The sequence below is a fragment of the Ruditapes philippinarum genome, unplaced genomic scaffold (genome assembly GCF_026571515.1).
Source record: "Ruditapes philippinarum isolate M1 unplaced genomic scaffold, ASM2657151v2 ctg7439_1_1_1_1, whole genome shotgun sequence".
Taxonomy (NCBI): domain Eukaryota; kingdom Metazoa; phylum Mollusca; class Bivalvia; order Venerida; family Veneridae; genus Ruditapes; species Ruditapes philippinarum.
In genome coordinates this window covers 18,382-44,113 of record NW_026858652.1, presented here as the reverse complement: position 1 = coordinate 44,113, position 25,732 = coordinate 18,382, and the positions used below count along the sequence as shown (strand labels likewise).

At 33.2% G+C, this 25,732-nt stretch overlaps 2 protein-coding genes across 2 annotated transcripts; both read left to right on the top strand.

The window, feature by feature from the left end:
- Window positions 1-87: 87 nt before the first annotated feature.
- LOC132753848 (organic cation transporter protein-like) lies at window positions 88-3,571 on the top strand (the record flags this gene model as incomplete). Its single annotated transcript, XM_060744386.1, is given in 4 exon segments — window positions 88-314; window positions 1,294-1,475; window positions 2,202-2,353; window positions 3,099-3,571. Coding segments are annotated over 4 exon segments (628 nt in total), but the record flags the coding sequence as incomplete, so codon positions are not given.
- Window positions 3,572-9,253: 5,682 nt separating this feature from the next.
- Window positions 9,254-24,262, top strand: LOC132753845 (organic cation transporter protein-like). Its single transcript, XM_060744383.1, has 10 exons — window positions 9,254-9,779; window positions 14,284-14,524; window positions 16,002-16,105; window positions 16,523-16,677; window positions 17,196-17,364; window positions 17,728-17,940; window positions 19,514-19,740; window positions 21,828-22,009; window positions 22,583-22,734; window positions 23,374-24,262. The coding sequence occupies exons 1-10, from the start codon at window positions 9,631-9,633 to the stop codon at window positions 23,465-23,467; spliced, it is 1,686 nt and encodes a 561-aa protein (XP_060600366.1). The 5' UTR covers window positions 9,254-9,630; the 3' UTR covers window positions 23,468-24,262.
- The last annotated feature ends 1,470 nt before the right edge of the window (window positions 24,263-25,732 follow it).

The following is a 25,732-nucleotide window of genomic DNA, read 5'->3' as shown; positions in this document are numbered from 1 at the left end:
TTTCACATGTCGGTGATTATATATTTTCAACTAGCCCGTCGTTATGTAATAATTATTGTCATCAAAGCTGTTTCCATGAGTTTTCAGGATGATTGTCAGCATGACGTATTATGGCGTCACAATGAACGCTGGCAATATGGGTGGTAGCTTCTTTTTGAATTTCTTCCTGATGGGCTTTGCTGAATTACCAGGTATCCTAGTAGGAATGATTATATTAGACCGGTTGGGCAGACGGTGGTCGAATGCTGGGAGTATGATAGTAGGAGGCGTGGCTTGTGTAGCTACTATACCAGTTGTTTTACTCGGAGGAGATGGTACATTTTAATAAAATTGAGCCGCGTCATGACAAAACCAACATAATGGGTTTGCGACCAGCATGGATCCAGACCAGCCTGCGCATCCGCGCAGTCTGATCAGGATCCATGCTGTCCGCTTACGAACCATATAACAAGTCGAACAGCATGGATCCTGATCAGACTGCGCGGATGCGCAGGCTGGTCTGGATCTTTGCTGGTGGCAAACCCATTATGTTGGTTTTGTCATGACGCGGCTCAAATTTATTTTATCTATATAACTTTTACGCTTATTTTCATATAAATGGGATTTAAACTATTTTAGAAACTGGTATAGTATGTCCGCTTAGCTAAATAGGGAGAGCACAGGAGTCAGAAGTCGATAGTTCGAGCCTTTATTTGCCCGTGACAATTTATCTCGAATATTTAGGAATAGATCTCTGCCATCACAACATTTTCGTCAAGACTTTTTACGCTATGATTTTTTTTATCAATTTTGATATTAATTAAAAAAAATTAAACACGGTTTTGCTAATGTTTCAAGACCGCTAGGTGTTAGATGTGAACTAAAATAAAAAATAATTTCGGAAACATAAATATTATGAAAACAATTTTTAATACTAGTATCGCACCGTTTATTTCCAAAACAATGAGAAATCATTCAAGTAATTAATAATATCGATTCAACACTTAAAAAAATGATTTTTTTTCAATCATATCGACAGACTTGACACCACATATTACAGATAAGACAATTGTCAAACTATTTCTTTGGCGTATCCGCCATCTTGACACAATCATGTGATAAGACCATCATCACGTGATTTGTGTACCGGTGCGTGGAGTTTGGAAACGCGATACTGGACCGTTTTCAAATCATGACAAATACGAAAAAGAAGTGATGAGGAAAGAAACAAGTACTACTAAAAAATGTTTAAAGACTTTAGATGTTTCATGCTGATGTTCTTTCTATATTTATCAACTTTGCAATATTTTTCAGAACTACAACCACTCACTATCACTTTAGCGTTGATAGGCAAAGCGGCTTCTGCTTCTGCATTTTCCATAATTTATATGTTCACAGCAGAGTTATCTCCCACTGTAGTTAGGAACGCTGCAATGGGTCTCTGCTCATGCGCAGCTCGTGTTGGGGCTATGTTGGCGCCATATATAGCTAAATCTGTAAGTGATATACATATACTAGTATATTATAAGATTGACTTATTTCTTTCTCAAAATTTTGCAAATAGACTTCATAGTTTAAAGGAACATTCGGTACCAATACTTATTTCTTGCCGCTTGATGTTAGGTCATCTCGTGTAGTTAACGGCATTATGACGTCACCATTATTGTCTTATGACGGTAGTAGTATAATTTAATAATAAGGAAAATTGAATTCCTAAATAAAACCAGAAAAGGCCAAATCGAAGATGTTGCAAGCTCAGTTTGACTGAGCCATTGTGAAAAATTCAAGTTACCGTCCAGCCCCCACCCGCTAGCACCGGCTTGAGCAAAATTCAACATTTACGTGAAAAAGTAAAAAATTTGAATTTAGGAATAAAGAATACTTGAATAATCTGAATTGATATTATTATTTCACATATTGTAAGTGAACGTTTACAGCTCTAAACCGCCCCAATAGCCTCACAATCAACAGTATTGCATCACTTATCGTCATGATAATTGATGATATGAACTATAAATTGTTGCTACAATACTTTCAAAAACTTGATGATGCTTGTTCAAGATTCAGAACAATACTCGCTACAGCTTTTAAGTAGAGAACGATTTTTAATGTCATCGCATTGACATATAAACAATTTTTTCACACACTTATGACTAACAATACAATCGGTCCATTACTTCCCTTTGTTCCGCCATTTCAAATATGTTCTTTTTTAAACACAGGGTGAAATGATAGGAGGTAAATTTGGAACTATAGAACCATTGGTTATATTTGGTGCTCTATCAATTATCGCCGGTTTGTTACTGTTGCTGTTGCCTGAAACACACAGACAAATACTTCCAGACACAATAGCTGAAGGGGAACAGTTTGGAAGGTATCGTTTTTTCAAAAGTTTTGTTTTCATTTTTTTTTATTTACATCCATGACTGATATTGTCTCAAGGACGAGTGCGTGGCATTGAGCGACAGAAAATTTCGAGAAGAATGTCTTATGTCTTGTAAGCATATACAAGTCAATATGCACCATGTTTTACGATTACAAGCACCTGCTATATCCGGTCATTAGCATTGAATCTGTCTTGCGTAAACAGGAAGTTGACTCGTATAAAAAAGCCAAAAAGCAGTCTAACAATAATTGAGCCGCGCCACGGCAAAACCAACATAATGGGTTTGCGACCAGCATGGATCCAGACCAGCCTGCGCATCCGCGCAGTCTGATCAGGATCCATGCTGTTCGCTATCCGTTTCTCCACTTGTAATAGGGTTTGTAAGCGAACAGCATGGATCCTGATCAGACTGCGCGGATGCGCAGGCTGGTCTGGATCCATGCTGGTCGCAAACCCATTATGTTGGTTTTGTCGTGGCGCGGCTCATTTTCATTCGTGGAAACAGCTGTGATATTTACACATTAGGAAACGTGACTTAAACATAACTATAATTCTCGTGTTCACACGGTGAAATATATTTATCTTCTTCTTACACTGAAACAAACAAAGATTTCATCTTTATATTTATATACAAAATCAACACTTTTACTGCTACAGAGCGCATTGCCATAAAAAAAATCGGCTGCATTTAATGTTCAGTTTAAAACTTATATTCATATTATCATTATTTCAGAAAAATGCAACGAGAAGACAAAGAAGTTGAGATACCATTTATATCAAATGGGAAGGATATGTCGTGAGAGAACTATATAAACACACAAAAACAAAACGTAAATGAATTGTTGAACCATTCATAAAAAATCGTGTGAACTACTTTAATTATACTTAAGTTATTGTTTCCCAGATGATTATGGGTAATCGGCGAGTTGTTCCAAATGTGCACCGAAAGCAAAATGTTCTTATATATGATATATATCATGTACACCATAAATCTCAGTTTGTCATTTTTCCAGATATAAAATTGAAACAGTAAACTTAATGCAGTAATGGTTTATTTGTGTCATAAAAAGTGTTTTTTAAAAATCTTTTTATGCTTTTATGATCAATTTCAAATTGTTGAGTGGTATAATTTATTTTTATTAGACTTAGTGTGAAATATTCATTATGCAAATTACACAATAAAATGTTGCATAAATTTTCTTTTAATAGACTTCTTAATTGTATTGTTTACATTGTGCTTCTATAGCAACTAGTATACGTTTAGTAAACATTCATTTGCAACATTCTAACCATATGGCATAGCAGGGAAATGTGCAAATAGTCCCAGTACTGTCGGGTCAAAGTAGTGTTCTGTTTTGCCTCAAAATAACCAGGAACACATAGCAAATGTTCTGGCGGAGGTTTAATATCATACTGTCACCCAGACGACAGAGTTTTACCAGGGATTCGCTGGTTTGAAAAATGACTGCCATGGTTCGTTTTAAAGTCACAATGATACTCTGACTTCCCATTTTAATTGCGAAAGAAAACCTTAAGTAGTAAGTCAACGTCAAGTTTATACCCGAGTAAATTAACCCGACGTTCCATTATAAGCTAGCGCGTGAAGTAATTCGGACCAAGTGTCTATGCATATTATACATCCATTAAATTGATGGGACATTTAAAACACTGAATAGAATATGATTTATATAAGTTATCAAACGCGTATTTTGCAGTTTATCCCGCCTACCTGTAATTGCTATACAGGTATTGCATCGATGTTTACATACTAACACATAATCATATTCACTTTCCTCATTTTTTGTCATTTTTAAAATTTCATAAAATTGTTTATGATCGATATACCATGATTCACGCATTTTTTTAAGAATAAAATTGATCAAATATCAAGCGAATCTTCACCTATATTCAGTAAACGTACGCTCTTGAAACTCTATTTGAACAGTTTCTTTTTAATGTTATGATAGTTAATTAAGCAGTGGATGTTTTAAGTAAATCGTGCTTTGTAAACTTTAAGGAAATTGAAGGGACTTCATATTTTGACAAGGTCGCGGCTAGCTTATGATGATCGTGCTATAAACGGTATAAACCACATTTTAACTATAGATGGAAGACTTGTCTTATCAATATAAAATGTTCGAGATATCAATGTCGGGGTCATATATGGATTACTACAGATATCAATGTCGGGGTCATATATGGATTACTACAGATAAAGTCAAGGACGAATTACTGTGTCATTCTTTCGCCCTTTGACTTGTGCTTAAGGTTGAAAACTACATGCAAAATAGAAGCTACATGTGTTTCAAAAATGCAGACGAGTTTTACCACAGACACTCGGGAACATGGTCGTTGATTGCGGGTCATATTTCATTTTTCTCCGATACATCCGGATATTATGAAAATATAATTAAGGACCTTAAACTGTATATAAAGAAACTCATCCCGCCGGTAACCTCAAGCTTTACTTCTTTCAAAAATGGCCTCATAAATACTAGTATATGATAATACGTTATTTTTTTACGAAATATTCTTTTTTACGTTAATTTATTCTATTATTTTGTACATCAAACATTATTATCTTTACAAAAAACCTAAGTAAGAAAGTATTCAATTTAAAAGTGAAAAAAACAACAACAATAAATAAATAAATAAATAAAAAAAAAAAGAAAAAAAAGAAGATCTACACTAGGCTCTGTGACATTCTGTATACTAAACAAGGGAAGTAACCGCTGCGAGTTCTTTGCAAGATCGCGAAAATGCGCCCGTCCCTAGTGCATAATTATGTCCAATCGAATTAACTATAATTCTCTTTCTATCTGCAATTATTCTGAAATTCTATTTCTGTCCTGATGACATCAACAGACAATTATAATCCCTGTCAGTTGTTTAATTCCGTCAATTTAGGAACTTACTGAGTATATATATATATATGCTTAAAAAATAAAAATATTGAAATAATGTAATCTGCGGATTCCATCTTTAAAATAGACAACTCATTCATAATTATTTTATTATTATTATCATTATTATTATTATTATTATTATTATTATTATTATTATTTATTATCATTATTATTATTATTATTATTACTCGTATCATTATTATAAAATTAAAAGTTATAATAAATAAAGATACAAATTAAAAACTGCAGCAGCCTTTGACGTCGCTGATTCTACAACAACAACAACAACAACAACAACAACAACAACAACAACAACAACAATTACAACAACAACAACAACAACAATTAATACAACAACAAGTTATGTTTTAAAAGCTGAAGCCTGGCAGAAGATATTATTTATTCATTTATCAACAGACTATTAGCGGAACATTTACCAGTGCTAGGAACGTTTATGTTATCTTGTAAACTAAAAAGAAATAAACATGGACATGTGCGTTCATTAACAAAGCGAAATTGTCTGTCAATAATAATTAAGTAGTATGTAGTGTCCAGTCAGGGCGATCGCTCTAAGAGCACTGCTTATAATTGTTCCGACACAAAATGATAAGTAAGACGCAGTTAGAGGTGATATATAGTAAGTTATGTGATCATCATGTGATACGATGTATTTCTCTTGTTGAATGCACGTGTTTTCAGTGACTCATAATTAACTCGGTCTAGATTCATCTGGTTTTAAATTAAGAGGAACTTGTCCTCTGTATAGAAACAACATATTTCTGTAGATCTGTTAACATAATATATCAGCTATGTATGTATAATGCTATTTTAAATGTAAGTAGAATTTTGCTGTGTTTTATGATTTTATAATGTGTTGTTGTTGTTGCTGTAGTTGTAATAGTTGTTGCTGAAGTGCTGTAGTGGTTACTTGGAATTATCAGCATAACCCAGTATTTTACATGTATGCATATCAGTTGGCACTTAAGCATTGGGTCTGAATTATTTGTCAGTTAGTGATGTCCAGGGCCAAACGCGTCAACCGAAATGTTCTATAAATATAATTCAAAAGTGTACGAAAGCCGACGGACAGTATCCCCAAATCAAAGTCGATGTGTCTTTAAATAATTTTTTTACATAATTAAATTTGCGCCATGTTTCGATCATAAATATTAAGCTCTCCTACGTGTAAATATTTTCAGAACTGAGCTTTGAAACAATGAGTCTACAGTACCCTTTAAAATGATGTTCGGTCATTTAAATCTTCGTATGTCTCCACAAAAGATATTTTAAGGAAGTTTTAATAAAGTATTTTAATTCTAGCTGGTGCATATAATGCTTACTTACATAGAAAAGATCTCGTCAGAACTGTTCAAAGCGAATTTAGGCCAAAGTTAAGATGAAATAGGCGTGCGTTAGATAATATTGATTTAAAACGTGATAGGGTTGAAACTGGACATGCTAATAGTTAAATTCAGACCTTAAGGTTGCGTATTTGATAAATTCCAGTCAAATGCATGCATGCGCGTCATATCCAAAGAGAGAGGAAGCGGGTCTCTTCCCAGAGAGTTGGCTAGTTGATCTATGCCTATATGTGGAACTCCTATAGATATGAGAGTCAACATTGAAAAATGGACATTAAACAACTTACGAATATAATTTTAGCAAACATCGCATGGCATTTAAAAACTAGTGAAATTTCGACAGGAAACTTGTAATATTATGTCAACCCCTTTATGGAACAATCATCACCCTTTTTCGATATTTTTGTGTTCCCCTCTGGTAAAAAAAGCCCTGGCTCCGCGCTTGACTTAGCATACAAAACTTATTATGTATGACGTTACCTTATTCTAACTACGTCATAAAATACTTAGAAATTATACTGTAAACATTACTGTGTTAAGTACCATTTTATTTAAAACAAAACACGAAAATAAAACAGTGTAGCTTGTATTAAACAGATATTTTGAAATATGATTCATTGATGAGTAGATCTAACTGTTGAGAAAAAAAAACAGTAAAAATGAATATAATAAAACGACTGGCATTATGATGTCACAGTTTAAGAAGCACGAGGTAAGACTAAAGATATCTATTAGAGAGTATAACAAAGAAGGCGGGATGCATCCCCCAGCACAACCCAGCAACATCGGACAACTTCAGGCTTGCAAGAAGCCCAGCAGGACTCCAACCATATCAGGAGGAGAGGCCAAAGCAGGAATATTAATTAAGGATATTTTTGCTAAAGAGACTTCGGCGAACTGTTTTAAAATCTAGCTATGTCTACAGTACAGTATTGTATTTGTCTTGATCTAGCTAGATTCTATATGTTAATTGTTTGTATTTCTGTTAATGCAATAAAACCTAAATTCGCGCTGCAATAACTTACTATTATTAGTAAAGTATAAGATGATCTATGTCAGTACTGTATACTAGTAGATCTAGGTGTAGCCTTAGCTGTCATTTGTGTAAGCTGCCAATATAATCAATTTATTACTACATAATAATATCACACTTTCTGATTTCTAATCAGCAACTTGGCAAGGATGTGGAACCAACTGGTAATTACCAGAGTCGCAGTCATCAAATATTAGCAGCCATCCGAAATTTATAATATTCGAGTTTAGTAACATCTGCCGTTACTTTTCGTACACAATATATTTCGTAACTGTGCTTGACTAAACTGAAAAGGTTTTAATGGGTTTAAGTAGAATCTAGAAACTTTCCTTTAGAAAAAAAAAAAACAAAAAAAAAAAAAAAAACAAAAAAACAAACAGACAAAAAAAAAACTGAGATTGTGCGAATCCTCTCAAAGACTTTTTTAATTGTCATCTAAAAATTGTCATTTAGGGTTATTTTCGTTCACTGTGTATACAGTTTATCAACATTCTGATTTCCGTTTTATCGTTTTAAATCAATTTGGCTATAGTCTTTACGACTTATAGTAATCCACTAACAATTCCAGAATGTCTAGTTACCGTATCGTGCCTAGACCCGAAAAAACGATTGGAAATGTGATATGCATATATAAGTAGAATGTCAGGGGCAGTGCAATATTAGTACGAATGTACTTATTAACGACTTTAACCAGCATGTATATATAAAAGAATCTAACATACATGATATATATTATTTTTGCAAATATTCAAGAGCGGTAATCATTTCTTTCTTTTCTTTTCGGATTTAACTGGAAACGACAGGCTGGAAGTGGTTAAGACCTACTAATGACTAGAAAAAACATAGCATTCCATTTATGAAACGTTGCTAAGACAAATACGTAAACATGTGATTTTGCAATATATATGGACCCAGATAAATACCAGTTTTTATGAATATCTAATAAATTATCATTTTTTTATTATTATGATAGAGCGTTTACTTTTGATCTTACATTGTGTACTTTCATGTTTTACGAACAGCGCACTTCAATTTCCATATGTAATGTTAGAAAATTGACATGAAATGGTGTGAAAATTGATATGTATTATTTTCTTTTTACAATTGTTCACATTTTCTCATGCAGTTGTTTGTACCTTGGTACCTTTATCTGGCAAAAATAAAGACATAATTATCTAAACAAACTAAGTAAGCATAGGTTACAGATATTTCGTGCGATAAAAGTAGTCCCGGTCCGGTGTGTACTATACTTGCAAGGATTTTATTCTGATGATATCAGTTAAATCTTTAACTACCTCATCTTAAAAAAATCAACTTGTATTTTTTGTAAGATGTTAAAGTAACATTACCTTTAGATAATAAATTTAAATTACAATTATAACGCTATTATAGTATATCTCGCATGCAGACAAATATATACATTTACAGAAATTAGAGCTTAAATTTTAAACGTTGTCCTGATTATTTACAGTCTTTTATCAGCCTGCTTATCAACTGTCAGTGAATTGTGTTTACCTCTTTCACCGACTCCTGGTATTTTACAATATTTTATGCTATCTCAAATTTTAGCAAATAACTTTCCATGGCAAGATACTTCATTTAATCTAATAAATCTGTAAGACCGAGTTTACATATTTATAGAACGAAGGTACATTTGGAAACTTACCAAACGCGATCAGCTGTTACAAATGATGGTCACTGCATCGCGGAACAATATCAACAGACAAATTCTGCCCGATTTGATTTGCCGTAAAAAGTAGTGCGTAAAAACTGGACCACATTTTCATTTGGAACTTTCATGTCACAAACATCACTGAGCTTAATAAGAGACAAGGCTCTTTCAAAAACGAGGCGCGAAATTTACGATTATTATATAAAGGTGAACAGTGTGTGTAAAGCAAAGACTTATTGGTTGTGCATGGTACTTGATAATTCATAAACAAAAGAAGGATTTTATTCTAAAACATGACAATGAAGTTCGATGAAATATTAGAGAAACTTGGACAATTTGGAATATATCAGAAGAAAGTGTTCGGCATGCTAGCATTTCCAGCTGTCAGTATCGGAAGCTTCTGCTTTATGGTGATCGTTGTTCTATATACACCTCATCACAGGTAATGTTTACGTTTATTCACGTTGTTATAAATTATAAAACCTTGATGCATTTTTTTAATGGAACAATTGATACTTACGTCTAATTGTGATAATAATAATAATACTAATTTATTTTTTTAGTTAAAATTGTGGTATTTTTCAAACCGTGCATTTACATTATTAACAAAAACTGGCATGTAGGAGCCAATTTTAAAAGTCGTCTGTGCAGTGTTAATTTTATCATACGATTGCATTTACAGTATCAAATAACAAGATTTTTTAAAAAGTCATTTCTTGTTCAAGTATATCATTTTACAGAGATTGTAGGTGTCCGCTTTTTATGTTTACAACGAAAAATAAATAAAATAATAAGCACTTGATTGGATTAAATGTGCTTTACTTGATTATGTATAAAATTATTAAAAAGGTAATGATAATCGAACTGAATTTATAAAATTCAAAGTTCGACTAGCTACCCTCAATTTTGTCTTATTCTTGCGTTAAGTTAAATTATCACGATACACCTTTTCAATAATACTACAACTATGCTCATTTCTTTTTTCTTCTCTGGTTTTGACTTGACTTTGCTATCTTTAAAATTGCAGAAAAACAGCTTAGTTTGTTTAAATATTAAGGTCGTTTTACAGGTCAAGAGGTCAATCTAAACAAGCAAGATAACTTTTAAAGTAGGAAAGTTCAATTTTACGAGGCAGTGTTGATCCATTTAGATTTTTTTTTTATCTCAGAATGAGAATTATTGAGAGCAAGTTCACTTGAAGTTTTGTTTGTCTGAGCAAGAGAGTTTAATCTTAAACTTTGTGCAAGTGTAATGACCCAGTTATAGTGACATAACGCTAAACAAACATCCTCAGCGAAATTTTATATTCTATTTTGAGATCCTACAAATAGAATAATCATAAGGACCGACATGATTTGAAATAAAAATAAAATATTAAAGGCACATCAGAAACGCTCAGAAACGTATAATTTTGCTTTCCTTTAGAGAAGGCAAATATAAGTTTTATAACATAATAAACGTTTAAATATTTGTTTAGAGCATGTAAGATGCCTATGACCTGAAGAAAGTAGCAATGAATGTGAAATTACTTGTTGAAAAGTAGCAAAATGTAAACAAAGTAGTATTTTGACTTCCATGCAAAATACTATGTCACTGTGACTGTACTAATTTGCAAAATGCAAAAGAAGCAAAGGATGACACATTTATATGGCTAATGAGAAACGTTTTCGAAGCTGTAACCGGACACCAAATAAAGAGCTTTTGAATAATAAAATATTAGCATTTTTAAGTATAATGGGCCTTTAAATGGTTATTTTTTTTGCTGTAGTTAAATCACGAAAACGGTACATTTATATTTTTTAGTATGTTAATTTCTTCCAAAAAGTGTTAATTATTGCATATAATAAATATAGTAAAATGACAATATCATATTATTTAATTGCATGCAGGCATTTATTATAATAAATATAATGAAATAATCTAGCTTCTTATGTTAAGGAATATTTTTGTGCATTCTCCTTCCGCTTTGGCGGAAATTAACAAAATCTTTTGATTTTATTTTAACAACATCGAGCAGAGACAGCTTAAAAAAAAGCTTTTTACCTTTAATAAGATATATAAATATGCTTAATAATTTTAGTAAATTATCAACACGAGCTGTGAATTGTAATGTTTTTTTTTTCCATTTTATATGCTTAATGTAAAGTAATTGTTATACTTTCGTTATTTCCAGCTTTTATAAGAAACCAAATATATCCATCGTCCCATTATAGTGTTATTAATCTAATCTTTCTACAGGAAAATAATTAATTATTTGGACAATTATAATGCTTTTAAATAGGTCTTAAGGGGTCTTGGTCCCTTGTTTAAGGTTACCTTCATGGTTAATTGTCCGAACCATGCCGAATATTTAGAAGAAATGCAGCTAATTTATGACCATCACAAGTTAGGAACAATAATATGCATGTATATCTTGTTGCCATTCACCTTACAATAATGATAACATATTGACGATTTACTCTTTACATAAGTGATGGAATACTTTCAATGTACACCTGCCTGTAGAATGAGGGGTATAGTAAACTTCCGAAGTAAACATGTTATTGTCCTATTTCTAGGTTAAAGAGGAACGCATGCATACCTTAACCTATGATGTCACTTACGGTATTGGGTCAGTGTCCTTTATACAGAGTACTTATTTATACCTATTTCGCGATAACCTTAAAGAAGATATTTTTAGTCAACAAGTTTTGGCCTAACTGTGGCATCTCAAAATTTACTTTATTAAAAACAACAACAACAAAACACCCAAACAACAAAAATTTGAGACAATAAAACATTTACACTTAAAATCTTTACAATATTAACCTTTATTAGATAATTCTAACTAGTTCTGAACGTGGTTTGATTTTTCTTGATTTAAAAAAAAATATCTCATCTTAAAAACGCAGATAAAAATTAATGTAAAGGTTACCAAAATAAATTAAAAGGATTTATAGCGTTTTAGAAAAATGAAATGATATTGAAATGCAATGATCGAAACATATGATATGCATTTGCAAAGGCTTTTCATTAATTGTATGCGTCACAAATGTAACATATTGTATGTGTCACAAATGTTACATCTTGTGTGTGTCAAAATTGCATCATCTTTTATGCGTCACAAATTTTACATCTTGGGTGTGTCACAAATTAAAAACTTGTATGTGTCACAAATGAAACATCTTGTATGTGTCACAAAAGTAACATCTTGCGTGCGTCACAACTGTAACATCTTGTGTGTGTCACAACTGTAACATCTTGTGTGCGTCACAACTGTAACATCTTGTGTGTGTCACAACTGTAACATCTTGTGTAACAAATGCAACATCTTGTGTGTGTCACAAAAGTAACATCTGATGTGCGTCACAAATGTAACATATTGTATGTGTCACAAATGCAACATCTTGTGTGTGTCACAAATGCAACATCTTGTGTGCGCCACGACTGTAACATCTTGTGTGTGTCACAACTGTAACATCTTGTGTGTGTCACAAATTTAACATCTTGTGTGCGTCACGACTGTAACATCTTGTGTGTGTCGCAAATGCAACAGCTTGTTTGTGTCGCAACCGAACATCTTGTGTGCGTCACAACTGTAACATCTTGTGTGTGTCACAACTGTAACATCTTGTGTAACAAATGCAACATCTTGGGTGTGTCACAAATGCAACATCTTGTGTGTGTCACAAATGCAACATCTTGTGTGCGTCACAAATGCAACATCTTGTGTGTGTCACAACTGTAACATCTTGTGTAACAAATGCAACATCTTGGGTGTGTCACAAATGCAACATCTTGTGTGTGTCACAAATGCAACCTCTTGTGTGTGTCACAAATATAATATTTTGTTACGAGTAAAATACATCTTTCTTATTTGATTGTGGCAATAAAATGATTTATAAAGAATAAATCGATTTCTTATCGTTTTTCAAGTTTTTACACAAATATAGCTGTGGGTCAAAACACAGCTGACCTTGTTTTTGTTGTTTATTTTGTCAAAGTCTCAAAAGTGTTAGTCATTTGATCTGTTTTTGTTGCGAAAACAAAAATTTTATCTTTGGAGTTTGTCAGTAACGTAAATTTCGATCATTTATCTGCCAGAGTATGAAATTATTAACGACAATAACTAGAGCATGATGTTAGCATAGTACTGCATGAAATGATTGATACTAACCAATGTAACCATGATTCAATATTGTATGAAAAACAAAAATATGTCACAAAGGGAGTATCTATTACTTGGTATTAAAATCATCATCATCATCATCATCAACATCAGCAGCATCAGCATTATCATTATCATCAACATTATCATTATCATCATCATCATCATCAGCAGCAGCAGCAGCAGCAGCATTATCATTATCATCATCATCACCACCACCCCCACCAACAACAACAAGAACAAAACAACAACAATAAAAACAGCAACAATAAAAACAAGAAGTAATTTTTTTATATTCTTATGATAATAAACCACATGAATATACAGAAAATATATTAACCTGTCTGGTCCTGTGAAGGACGTTGCTGAAAAAAATCTTACTCTGCATGGTTACCGGTACAGACCGTAATATCAGACTCGAATCTCTGCACATCACAAAACAATTACCCGAGAGCCATATATCCCCTTGAGTAACGACAGAAAAAAAACCTTTTTCTTTTTCGTGCATGTTACATACACCTCATTTTTCAGAAACAAACGAAAAATTAGTATTTTTATTCAGTGCAGCATTTTTTTTCTAACAGCAGCGTATCCGTCTACAACTGTATTCGCAACATTCTAAGCACGCAATTCATTCATACAAATGCGCCGCACGAGTGTAAGGTACACCTGTGTGGCAACGATGTAATGATTTGACATGCAAAAAAATCTGTTCTGTACCGACAACTAGTGTTAGATTTTTATATTAAAAACTCATATATATATATATAGATGTATTAACTTGAGAATCTTATTTTAGATGTAAGATTCCAGGGTTAGACAATGACACATACGAAATCCAGGGCCAGTTCCACGAGGATCTTCTCAATAAAACTATTCCGCTGTCAGCCGATCCAACCTTGACCTACGACCAATGTCGCATGTACGATACCGGAAATGCACTGTTAGACTTAAGCAGACGACAATCCAATGCAACTCTTGTGAAGTGTACGGAATGGGTATACGACAAATCGGTGTTTTATGAGACATTTACATCAAAGGTATATTCAACTTGGTTTAAACATATTTATTTAAGCTCGATTGCAAAACAAGTTCTTGCAACTTATATTAATCACTTTCGAGTCCGCTTCCTGGAACCAACCAGTACTGGTGTCATATGAAGAAACATGGTCGTGACCCGAGTAGGGCTCGAACCCATGATCTCTGGGTTGAGAGGCAGACACCTTAACCATTAGGCCACCGCTCTCATATATTCAACTTGAAAAAAGTAGTTCCGTTTAGCTTATGTGCAACTGATCATTAGATTACTACATTCATCATTATATAAACAGATTAAATCTTGACCCATATGTTGAGTGAGGCCTTTCTTTCTAACTGGTTAATTATCGTATTTCATGGGTTCAAACCCCGTCAGGAGCAAGTCTTTGTTTCCTTGAGCAAGAAATGCTCAGTACTGGTTGGTTCCAGGAACGTTCTATAAGATTATAGCTTCCTAATATTCCTGAATTGTTAGATGATTATTAAACAAAGCCATAAGCACTGGATCAGAATATTGACCATTGTTTAATCAAACATTTTATATGAACAAGTTGGGTGTATCTGCAGTAGAGGCGGCAATGATATTTTGTAGCAGCAAGCTAACTGTTCTAAAATATTCTGTCAAAATGACGTACTAAGAACAAGAATATGTTCCATTGGATAGAACTTACTTATGTTAGTGCGTTATCAGTCTGTTTTACACGTGCACACGTATAATATTAACGTGAGAAAAGAACAGAATTGTTTGCATATTCACACGAGATAACATAAACAACCTGCCGACCTTAGTGTGTGGTATCGGTCAATGACCTAATATGCTTTTCCCATTCCGTTTACTAAAGACTTCTCCGTGTTTGCATAAATGATTTGACTTTTTGATTTAATTTTAATGAGCCGCGTCATGACAAAACCAACATAATGTGTTTGCGACCAGCATGGATCCAGACCAGCCTGCGCCTCCGCGCAGTCTGATCAGGATCCATGCTGTTTGCTTACAAACCCTATTACAAGTACAGACACTGATAGCGAACAGCATGGATCCTGATCAGACTTCGCGGATGCGCAGGCTGGTCTGGATCCATGCTGGTCGCAAACCCATTATGTTGGTTTTGTCTTGACGAGGCTCAAATGTATTTAATAACATAAGTATTTCGAAGATGACAGTTATTAAGTACAACAAAGACTTACAAATATAGAATTCAAAATTATGAATTCTGAAAAATGTTATACCTATCTTCTGCTACAAGAATGCCAAAAGAATTATATATACGTGTAAATTAATAATTACAACTTGATTAAACATGTGCAAAACATTATAAATAATATGTATATAATATATGACAATAAATATTGTAGAATTTATATTACTGTAACAATAGAAATCATTTCATTGTTAAGAGCTGAATATTAAGAATAAAAAAGTTAAAAAAAAAAGTTAATGGAAATATATTTTACACAATGATATTTTTTCATATACAGGCAAACTTCGTGTGCGATGACGCCCTGAAGACATCACATATACAGATGTTCTTTTATTTTGGTGTGTTGGTCGGAGATTTTGTCCTAGGAATGTTTGCCGACTCGTATGTATTACAGTATTTGTATTAAAATTAAAAAAAAACCAAAAAAAAAAAAAAAAAAAACTAATAAAAGCAACACGATCATGCAAAAATGACGCTACTTGTTTTTGATGAGACATGTTTGTTTTTAGAAATGACATAATTGTCTATGATAAGCATTTTAGGATTGAAATTATAATTAGATTATAGTTTCGTTTTACTTCACAAAATAATGTGACGATTGTTAACAAATACTACAAGGATAACTTCATTAAGACCACCTTCTTGGTAACGACACGATGAAACTCTGCAATGCAATTGTTTGTAAACCTTGTTAAATGTTCAATGAATATACATCGGATTTTCCTCAACCGTGGCTAACTTTTTCATGTCCGTCATGTATTCTTCACAAGGAAAGTGTTTCTTTTTTTTTAATTTCAGACTTGGAAGAAAGAAAGCATTATGTCTCGCACTTGCCCTTCTGTTGGTCGTATCGGCGTCTGTCACGTGGGCCCCTGAGTTTTATTCATTTGCCATTCTTCAATTCCTGGTCGGAGCCTTTGCACATGGAGCTTTCATGTGTATGGCCGTATATTGTAAGTGGGTTTAACAAGCGTACCCTTAATATAAGTATGTTTTGCTTATAGTGAAAGTGTTCCTTTTTTCATTCAAGGTTTATATCTGAATACCATGATTCTACAACAGGGTAGTTAGGTTTTTAATTCTTTATTCTCGGGCATTATGGAAAACTGAATTAGAACATTAACTACAGTCAAGGAAGAGATGGACTCTAGGTGACGCATTTGCATTCCTATTTCATTCAATTTCTGTTTACGCTTAGTTTTCATTATTTTCGTAATACAGGTAAATAGTATATGAGCCGCTTCACGACAAAACCAACGTAATAGGTTTGCGACCAGCATGGATACTGACCAGCCTACGCATCCATGCTGTTCGCTATCAGTTTCTCTTCTTGGAATAGAGTTGGTTAGCGAACAGCACGGATCCTGATCAGACTGCGCCGATGCGCAGACTTGACTGGAGCCATGCTGGTCGCAAACGCATAACGCATAAAGTTGGTTTTGTCATGACGCGGCTCATATTTTTTCTATAGGTATGGAAATTGTGGGTGTAACAAGCCGGGTATGGACGGGTATGTTCCTACAGATATTCTTCGGTGTTGGCGCGATCTACCTTGCTACCGTGAGCTTTCTTGTCAGGGATTGGATCTGGATTAATGCTGCATGTGTCATACCATGTCTATTTTATCTTGCTTTCTGGTGGTAAGTCTTAGGTTTGATACATATTCAAATTGTTGTTAGTTCACGAAAAAAAGAATAGCTTTACTGACGAAAAAGGAGTGTAAACAATATAAAACAATGCACATAATCAAACCCACATCTCATTGTTAGATACTGTAAAAATACCAATAGAACTTTATCACATTCCTTTTTATAACTTTTCTTGAAATAAGTTAATTTTCAGTTTTGATAATTATTGTCCTTTATAAATTGTTTTACTTCTACGATATTTTTAGGTCATTTGCAATTGTTAAGCACTGGTTCTGACAAAGACATTCCTCTTTCTTTTCGGCCAGAAGTCATGGAATGACACATTTGTTACCATCAATCTATTCACTTTTTCAGGTTGATTCCAGAATCACCCCGATGGCTTATCAGCAAAGGGAGGAGGCGAGAATCCGTAACAATTATTCGTAAAGTAGCAGACGCTAATAAAGTTTCCCTACCTGACTCCATGTTAGAGGTGAAGGAAGATGATAAAGGAACGCATGGCAACTTATGGCACGTGATCACGAGTCCCGTGCTCTTGAAAAGAACGCTCATTTTATCTTTTGATTGGTACGTCGTTTTTTCTAAAGCAATTATACAATATTTGATATCGTAAGTCTCATTGGTCACTCTAACAATTTGCATTTGATTAGAAATAAGTGGTCAACATTGTAATAAAAAGTAAATGATAAGTTTACAAAAACATACCAACACTAAACTTTGACATATCGCTAAAAACTTTCGTGAGCACATTGTGCAAGTCTTATACACGGTTGTTGTAGAAAACATACGCATGAACTGTCATAAAGATAGGGAACACTAATGCAAAACGAGTAGCTAATAAATCTGTATATGTTGTTTCTTACAGTTTGTAAGGGAAAACGCCACAAACAGGAAACAATTTTATCTAACAACTTTATAATTTTATGTCCTGTGTTTAAAGTATTTCATCCGGGACTTATCTTTCATTTGATTATATTACAAAAAAAAACAACTTCAAACCCTTTAAGTTTGTAACATGAGATTTAGTTTGACAATCTTCATCTTCTGATGAAAAACCTGATGCAACATTTATCTAGATTATGGACCGTCCATACAATGAATCAATCGGATTGGGCGGAGATTAAATTACGTGATAAAATTACAATTTTAATTAAAACCGCAGACTCTTATTTCTGAATAAATGCAACAGCTGGCAATCACCTCAACACAGCACGCAACACAGAACGACACGACACAACATAGCCGGACATATAACACAACACAAAATATAAAACAACATTCTACATGTATATCAAATTTAAAGTTTACACAAACATCTTGTCAAAGGTGATAGATATAACCCGGATGTGGTTTTGTTATAGCTTTTCGGTACACAACTGCTCTCATTAGAATCGTCAATACTTTGCACCTTTACCAAAATGTTACTGTAAAAGTTTATTTGTACCCCGGGATGAGCTGGAAAAACCTTACATTTGCAGAGTGCCGGAGTCTCTATCGTATGAATTGATTTTAAAGCCACACGCATTTAAGGGGAAACAATTTTGTACAGACTGGGTTTAAGAGTCTATGCAGTTAGTTTCCTTTAACTTTTGTTACTCGTCAGATAAATAAAAACACTTTAAACAGCACAAAATTTACTGTATCAATATTGAAATAGCTATAGAGCGGAACATATAAAGCACTACGAGTATATGCAAAATTGGTTAAAGTGTTTATATATTTTACCCTTTTTACAATAATACTTTTACGATTTTCTTTTGAAAGAAGCAAGACATCTACGTGTAGACGTGACATTAATAATAATTTTTATATTTATTAAGAATATACAACAGCAATTAATTAATTAATTCCAATGTGGCCTTCTGAAATAGAAACACAAGAACAGAACATGCATATATGGACAAAAATATAATGACTTAAACATGTATAATATGTTTAATTGCTATAAACTAAGATAACTCTTTTGATTATTTAATTTAATTATAATTAATTGACTCATTCATATACTTTCGACAGACACTCAACTCATACATTCATTCATTCGTTCGTTAGTTCTTTCGTTCTTTCGTTCGTTCGTTCGTTGAATGCTGAAGGTCACATGGTTTAATAGTTTCCTATATTTCGCATGTTTGTATTATAGGATGATAGTGAGTATGACGTATTATGGCGTCACAATGAACAGTGGTAATCTCGGCGGGAGCTTCTTTCTAAACTTCCTGTTGATGGGTGTGGCTGAGATACCAGGCTACCTGGTGGGTATAGCCCTCCTAGATAGAGTAGGTCGACGCTGGTGTAATGCTGGTGGTCTACTGGTCGGTGGTCTAGCTTGTATTGCAACAGTTCCAACAGTTTTACTGGGGAATTCAGGTATTTATTATCTATATCTCATTTATCAAAAAAAAAATGTTAAATATAATCAGGGTTTTCCTTTTTAGCTCACCTGTCACAAAGTGACAGGGTGAGCTTTTGTGATCGCTTTCGTCCGGCGTCCGTCCGTCCGTCCGTTAACTTTTACTTTAAATGACATCTCCTCAACCACGATGCCAATTTTATCCAAACTTCACAGGAATGTTCCTTTGGTGGTCACCTTTAAAAAATGTTCAAAGAATTTAATTCAATGCAGAACTCTGGTTGCCATGGCAACCGAAAGAAAAAATCTTTAAATATCTTCTTCTAAACAACCCTAAGAGCTAGAGCTTAGACATTTGGCATGAAACATCTTCTAGTGAGTGTCTACCAAGTTTGTTCAAATAAAAGCCCTGAGGTCAAAATTGGCCCCGCCCCAGGGGGTCATTGATTTTCCCTATGTGCATATAGTAAAAACTTTAAAAATTCTTCTTTTAAAGAACCCAAAGAGCTAGAGCTAAGATATTTAGCATGAAACATGTTCTAATGGGTGTCTACCAAGTTTGTTCAAATAAAAGCCCTGGGGTCAAAATTGGCCCCGCCCCGTGGGTCATTGATTTTCCTTATATGCATATAGCAAAAACTTAAAAAACCTTCTTTGTGGGTGTCTACCAAGTTTGTTCAAATAAAAGCCCGACGATTTGAACCATGTTGTGTTATTGTTTCAACATTGTTGACAGTTTAAAGTTCACTACAGACTAACTTTGCAAACCCTGGGCTCCTTTCTCGCTACATAATATTTTTTTCTAAAGATGGAACGCCAGAAAATACAAAAATCTTTGGAATATTAGTTAATCCAGAGACATAGATAACATCTTTGGTTGTTCACTGTAACATATAATTTAATCTTAATACCAAGACCGGCTAGACTGTACGGTAGTTTGCGGCTGAAATATTAGCGTTTTAATTTAAAGTGTTCTCTTTAATTAAGTGAATAAGTCCGTAATGGAAGTTCTGTAATGCCACAAATTATTATTCGGCTCAGCTCAAAGCTTTCCAGCAAGGCTGAAATATTTATATGTTAGTTTCGTGCATTTTTGCCTAAAGGTTTAACATCAACATGGTTGAATGACTCGAGTATTGAAACAGTATATTTGATTGTTTATCATTTCAAAAAGGCAGATAGTTTAACAAAGACATTGTTGGTATTTAGATAATTGGTTTAACTATAAACTTGAGTTTTTTCCATTAAAAGTATCTTCTTCATGTAAACATCACAGGATTAAAGCAACCTATTGACTTTCACTTCTCTCAGCGTTTTTTTTACATGTAACAAGCGTCTGTGTAATAAACCTTTTCATGGCTGTTGTATTTACAGTGCTTCTTGTCACTTTTAGGGGAATTTTCAATGCTGACAAGGCTTAGGCATATGATTTAGATGTTCATAATAAATCACTTACTCGTAGAACTCAAATAATTCAAGAAATACTGTATAAGAATGACCAAATGATACATTTTATTGGTTTTATCAATATTCAAAATACTTACGAAATATGTGCCCATTGTAGACTAATTCACTTTAAGACAAACTTTTCGTGTTATAGCGGGATTATTGTCCTCTCTACGACATGTAAAAGTCATTTATTGTGTTCAATTAATGAAGTTCAAATCTAAATGAAATTACACATTACGTCAGGTCTGATTACTAAGTGGAAAATTTCACCATGCCACAAACGAAAAAAAAAACCGTATGATTTAAGGCCGCTTTAATTATACATGTACGAATTAAAAAAAAGAGAGCTATTGATTAGTTCAAGGACTTTTCTATCCTAAATTATTCCTTGCGTCACCCTTTTTGTTCCGTTTAGATTTTTAAAGATAAAAACAAGCCCAAAAACTTGAGTTGCATGTTGAAATATTCCACAAATTTGAGCCTTTCGCGTCTTTTCTGTGAAGAAGTTTTAATGTTTTAACTTCTTTTTTTCAAGACAGTGTGAACTTTAATTTGAAACAATTCTGAAAATAATGTAAATGTTTGATTTTCGATCGCATGTAGCATCTGAATGAATTTTACACATATTTGTAGAAAACATTATTTTTGTTTTTAGATTTACAATGGTTGACGGTTGCTTTGGCACTAATAGGGAAAGCTGGATCATCTTTGGCGTTTGGTGTTGTTTTTATATTTACCGGTGAACTTCTTCCCACTGTTGTCAGAAACGCTGCCATGGGCACGTGCTCGTGTGCTGCACGTGTTGGTGCCATGCTTGCCCCTTATATAGCCAAATCGGTACGTAAATGTAAATGAATTTTTACTGATTATGCACTAAATCTTCGTCTGAAAAGAAAAAAAAACCATGTCTTTGGCCAATAGTAAGAAATAATTTGAAGTTATTTGAAATAGAAAAATGAGTTATAGATTTCTACAGATTTTTAAAAAAAACTATCTAGCGCTTAAAGATATAATGAACTTTTTAATAGATTGGCGAATTGAAGCTATCATGCATATGCTAATTTCAATTTTATAATCATTTATTTACATAAAACATTTGTTCACTGTACGCAGACATAGGGAAGGTCCGTGACAATTTCCAAATTCCTTGTTTACATAAATCAATAAACATTATAAGTACAGAGCGATACGTTAAATCCCGCAACAACGGAAGTTGGAAATTTATCATACGATAGTAAAATTTAAAATTATTATTACTATTATTACAAAAAAGATAAGAACAACATAATTGAAATGCAAAAGCTGCAACAAAAAGCCAACAACCGATGGTATCTGGATTTTAAATTTTTCTTCCGAATTTGATATGATGGATCTATATGATCTATATTATTTTTATCATTATCTATACAGGGCGAGATGATAGGTGGTGAGTTTGGTCAAATAGAACCACTGGTTGTGTTCGGGGGTCTTTCAATAGTAGCTGGCCTTTTGCTGCTTCTTCTACCAGAAACGTTGAACCAAAAATTACCGGATACCATAAAGGAAGGAGAGGAGTTTGGAAGGTATACATATAATTTATAGCTGTATGTTCAACTGAACACGTGTTTAAAATCATGTGGACAGAGATCGTCTGCATGTGCGTCTGATTTGAGCGTTCTAAAATAACAGAACAGAACATGCGTTTTATTTGACATAAACATTACAAGCTCATCGTCAGTAAACAATGAAAAAAATATAAAAAAATAATCTAGGAATAAAAACATAATAAATAAATTTGAACGCTGTGTAAAAACAATAAGTAAAAGATATTGCATTTCTTAAGGGGTGGTCTTTGGAAAACAAATTTTACTCAAATATGCTGTGTTTGAAACAAGTATTATTTCACTTTAAACTAGTTACAATGTTAGTATTGTTAAACATTATTAAAACCGGTAACGTCACGGTACGGGATGGATATTACTAGTGTTTTGACACGTATAATCAAACGTTATAAAACTTTTTTCAAGAACATGCACATGTAATATCGAAATAATTGCATAGACAAGCATGAAACAGTCTTGTTCAATACCTGGCATTCAAACATTTCTAACTCTAGATTCTACAACGATCTTTCTTGCATACATATGTCAATAAAACATAAATTAAGTATTTGTTTTATAATTCATATTAATTTTAACATGTTGTCGTATATCTAATTTCAGAAAATCTATACCACCGTATGATATTGAACTAGAAATCGAAGCACCGTTTATTATAAAGGACGCCAACACCAAACCCGTGTGTAATGGAGTGTAGACCCTGTACTTGTGCAAGGATTGGACATAAACGATGAAAATTTCATATACCGAAATAAAACCATTCCGTCCTAGTACAGCATTTATACATGGCTCAGTATTATCATTGCTCAGTGATATTGCCGTTTTTCCCATTTTTAATAGATATTCCATTTTGTACATACTTATATATACATTGTATGTATATATGGTTATATTTTTTAAAACCCTGAAGGGTTTATAGTTTACTCAAGTCAATTGTGTTGTCATTTTAAAAGCACACAAATCGTTACATATGAGCTTATTTTAAAGTTATGTCCTTTGACATAAAAAATCTTCTTTTTTTAATTTAGCATACGGACAAACCAGCGTGAATGGTAACATAGCCTCAAATGAAAACAGAAGCAAAATCGCTAGTGCCTTATTGAGAATAAAAGAACAACTCGGGCATTAAATAATGTTGTCTTTTATAAAATAGAAAACAATTTAAATGTTTTCTATTTTGCACTTTACTGATATAAATACATGTATCTCATAACTTCATATTTTTTCATTCGAATGAAAATGCTGGATACTATTTTGTTAAAATATCAAGATTGTTGATTCATTTTTCATATATTAGTCGTTTGAAGCATGCTTCCATTTATTTCAAATACTTTTAGTACTTTCATACAGTATCGCATGTCAAATCTACTCCATATCATGAGTGTTTATATTCTTTCTAATATCACACAATTATGTTTCATGGTTTAGAGGTTCATTTATTGACAAGTTACTGTTAAATTGTATAGATATAATAAATTTGTATACTTGCTTATATAGTTTTATTTGTTTTATTTTGTTTGTTATGATTGTGAAACATTGATGCAGTACAATTGTAAAAAACGAGTCTGGTTGTATAACGAATCAAAATTTCAACAGTTTGTAATATATATTATAATAGTATATGTCATATTTGCCATGTCCTAGTGGATATGTAACTTTTACGTCTTTTAGTAAAGGCGTTTGCTTAACAATGAGGTAAGTCCACTCTGATTAGACGACCAAGTTTATTCACAAGTACTGGTCTGCACTTATAAATTAACCGCCTCCGTGGTCGAGGGGTTAGAATCGATGACCTCTAATCCAGATACCTCTCTGACGTGGGTTCGATCCCCGGGAGATGCTTTGGTAGTTTAGCACTGAGGAAGGTAGTCTGATATACTAGTGTAACTCTCCAGTAACGATGGTTAGGAAAGTACTCGCCTATATGACTGAAAAACTGTTGGGAAAAGGCGTAAAAAAGAGAACGCATACTTTGTACTTGAAATTTATCATTTATTGCATGTAGTATAACAATATGTATAAATTTTCTTTTTTAGCACCATACATTAACAATTAGAGCAATAGCACCTTAATTCGACATACCCATTAATTTGACACCTTTTTTTACAAACATCATGAAATCCCAGAATTATGCGTTTTAACTGATATTTTGATCGATATTTACGTTCATCATTCATTTGATGACGTCATGAATAAAATTCAGACCACATAGGCACCGATTTCGCTGACATTGGTTAGTACAAAAGTGTGGCTCGAAAATTCGAACATTAAAAAGTCGCTTCTTAGGGAAACATGTAAGAGGTCGACCTATGTAACAGTAAAACTACTATTTATTTTTTGTCAAGTTTTGCTATTGTTAACTTTTTAAACACACTTATTGAAGTTGTTCTTCAAACTGGACCTTCAACAGCTTGTCTAGAGTTATATTTCCAGCCAAGGCGCGAGTGTCGAACTTAGGAACCAAATTGAAAAGTATGTTCGTTATTTTGACACATGTGACTGAATCAATCAAATTTAGAACTAACTTAAATCAAACTGACCAAATATGGCATTCCATGCACGTATATTGTATTTGGCTGTGGACGAATAAGTATTAATTAGAGTATATAAATGTTACTCCGTTAACGATGTTTGTTATTGAGGTAGATTAGATGCCGCTAATAAATTTTCATGTAGAAAAATACATTTCATTAGTAACATGTAATGGTAATGTTTCGTGATGCTGTTGGTATACAATGTTTTTGGTTTAAATGAACTTCAGCAATAGGTATATTAGTGTTTTACAGTTTAAATTACATATTTATGCCTAATTGTGTACACATGTCAAGTGAAGCAAATGAAAAGAAATATTGCAGATGTTCGCCATCTAAGTTGATCAACACTATTTCTATATATGGTTCAAAGTGGTGTAATACACGTAATATCAAAGAAGATAAAAACAGCAATGATATGTGGCATCCTG

Bases quoted from the DNA above. Each gene is read 5' to 3' on its own strand.
- LOC132753845 (XM_060744383.1), top strand. From the start codon at position 9,631: ATGACAATGAAGTTCGATGAAATATTAGAGAAACTTGGACAATTTGGA. The intron at 17,365-17,727 runs GTAAGTCTTAGG...TCACTTTTTCAG, and splicing joins TTTTATCTTGCTTTCTGGTG to GTTGATTCCAGAATCACCCC. The intron at 17,941-19,513 runs GTACGTCGTTTT...TTTGTATTATAG, and splicing joins CTCATTTTATCTTTTGATTG to GATGATAGTGAGTATGACGT.